Here is a 2,002-nt window from a genome sequence, read left to right as displayed (position 1 = left end):
CCCGCCAGGCGTCCCTGGCGCACAGCTGGAGGCTCTCTTCGTCTCCTCGGCAGCGGACGCCGCTCCAGTGAACGGGGATGCGGCCCAGCCCGGACAGCGGGGTGTGTTCTGCGACTCCCTTTCTCCTGGAAGAACAATGATCGACGTTAGGTTCAGCAAAGGGGGGTGCACTTTTGTCACATCATTTGGATTTTTAAAAATGGAAGAAATCCATAAAGATGGATATGGAAGAGAAAGGAAAACACGTGGGTTACACAAGCTTCAAGGAAATGACAAGCCGGGTGGGTTACCCAGGGCCATTTTCTCAGTCAGTCTTGAAGCCACGGTGTGCATGTGGCTTTAACGTCCATGGCAGGTTTTAGAAGAAAATGGGCAGATACACCCATATAAAGAGGGAATGGGGCTGTGGGAGGAGCGGGTCACACACGTGAGACCTGGAGCCCAGTCAGACTCAGCTCAGATCACTCTTAGCTGGGCCTGCCCACACCCGGCCTTCGGACGTGAACAGGTCACTCTGAGCTGGGCCTGCACACTCCGGCCTTCAGATGTGACAGATCACTCTTAGCTGGGCCTGCCCACACCCGGCCTTCGGACGTGAACAGGTCACTCCTAGCTGGGCCTGCCCACACCCGGCCTTCGGACGTGAACAGATCACTCTGAGCTGGGCCTGCACACTCCCGGCCTTCGGACGTGAACAGATCACTCTTAGCTGGGCCTGTCCACTCCCGGCCTTCAGACGTGACAGATCACTCTGAGCTGGGCCTGCACACACCCGGCCTTCGGACGTGAACAGGTCACTCTTAGCTGGGCCTGCCCACACCCGGCCTTCGGACGTGAACAGATCACTCTTAGCTTGGCCTGCACACACCCGGCCTTCAGACGAGGAAAAGAAGAAGCCGGAGCCTGAAGAGTCTTTCTCGCTCCAGCACTTCAGCCCAGCATTTCAAAATGATTACCACCACTGTATCTAAGCAAGACGTACCGAGAGGCAATCCTTTCACATTTAAAACCTTATATACAGTATACGCCAGCACGCCTTTTACCAATTAGTAAGTTAATAACATGCAGACAAGCTCTGCGTTTAGCACAGCTAATGGACATACTTTTATACGTACAGATGGATGTTGCATTTGAAATAGAGGAGACGGTTGTCTGATTAACATGGCACTCTCTCTGCCTGTCTCCACACAGCAGCTTCCGCCCGTGCAGCAGTACATGCCGGGAGCACGTCTGCATCATGACTGTCCTGCCGGCAAGGAGTCTGGGCTCCGCTCGCCCTCTGGGCACTGTTTACAGCGGGCACTCGGGGAATGTGAGCCCGAGCCTGCCTGAGTGTGCGTCTGCGGAATGGAGGCCAGCCACCCTTCCGTCCGGCAGCGGACGGGTCAGCTCACGGAGTCCACGGCCCCTCGGGCGCTCCTGCCTCCCTAGGTCAGAGCCTCAGGGGACACGGTTCCTCCCGGTTCTCAGGGAACCAAAGCACAGGGAGCTGTGCCCATAGGAAGACGCTGACACCGCCACCCGATGGTCACACCCTCAGGCTCTCCGAGGAGACGCTCAAGCCAACATTCTTTGAGACAGAACCCTCATTGATAAAATCAGAATTACCACTCCTACCAGCACACGCTTACAGGCCCCAGCTTCCGCCTCTCCTCCTGATTCAGACCAACGCTCACGTTTAAAATCAGTAAGTAACTAGGTACATTAAGCCTACTTGCTGCTCTAATAAAAAATCTCAACAAAATTTGCCTTCAAGGTTTGTCTCTCCTGAATACTCACACCTCACCCTCCTCATGGGAAGCAGGAGGAAGCTGGCAAAATCTTACTGGTTTCACTGGGGCTGACTAAGCTTTTCATTGGTATCACCCTATTAGAGACTAGAGGCCCGACGCACGGAATCCGTGCAAGAGCAGGCCTTCCTTCCCCCAGCTGCCGGCACCTGCTTCCCTCTGGCACCCAGGACCGGGCTTCCCTTTGCAGCCCCAGCTTTGTCCAGAAGGTC

General features: G+C 55.4%; 1 protein-coding gene across 1 annotated transcript in view; it reads right to left on the bottom strand.

Annotated features, from left to right (window-relative positions):
* Positions 1-2,002, bottom strand: part of PRSS12 (protease, serine, 12 (neurotrypsin, motopsin)) — a gene marked incomplete at its 3' end in the record, with an annotated part of 52,075 nt that overhangs the window by 46,678 nt on the left and 3,395 nt on the right. The window contains exon 2 of the mRNA XM_014538290.1: positions 1-125. Coding sequence (XP_014393776.1) covers positions 1-125 — 125 coding nt within the window. The remainder of the gene's footprint in view (positions 126-2,002) is intronic.

This window comes from Myotis brandtii, unplaced genomic scaffold, assembly GCF_000412655.1.
Source record: "Myotis brandtii unplaced genomic scaffold, ASM41265v1 scaffold1888, whole genome shotgun sequence".
Lineage (NCBI taxonomy): Eukaryota > Metazoa > Chordata > Mammalia > Chiroptera > Vespertilionidae > Myotis > Myotis brandtii.
The sequence above is the reverse complement of the archived record's forward strand: the minus strand, read 5'-3'. Positions and strand labels throughout refer to the sequence as shown.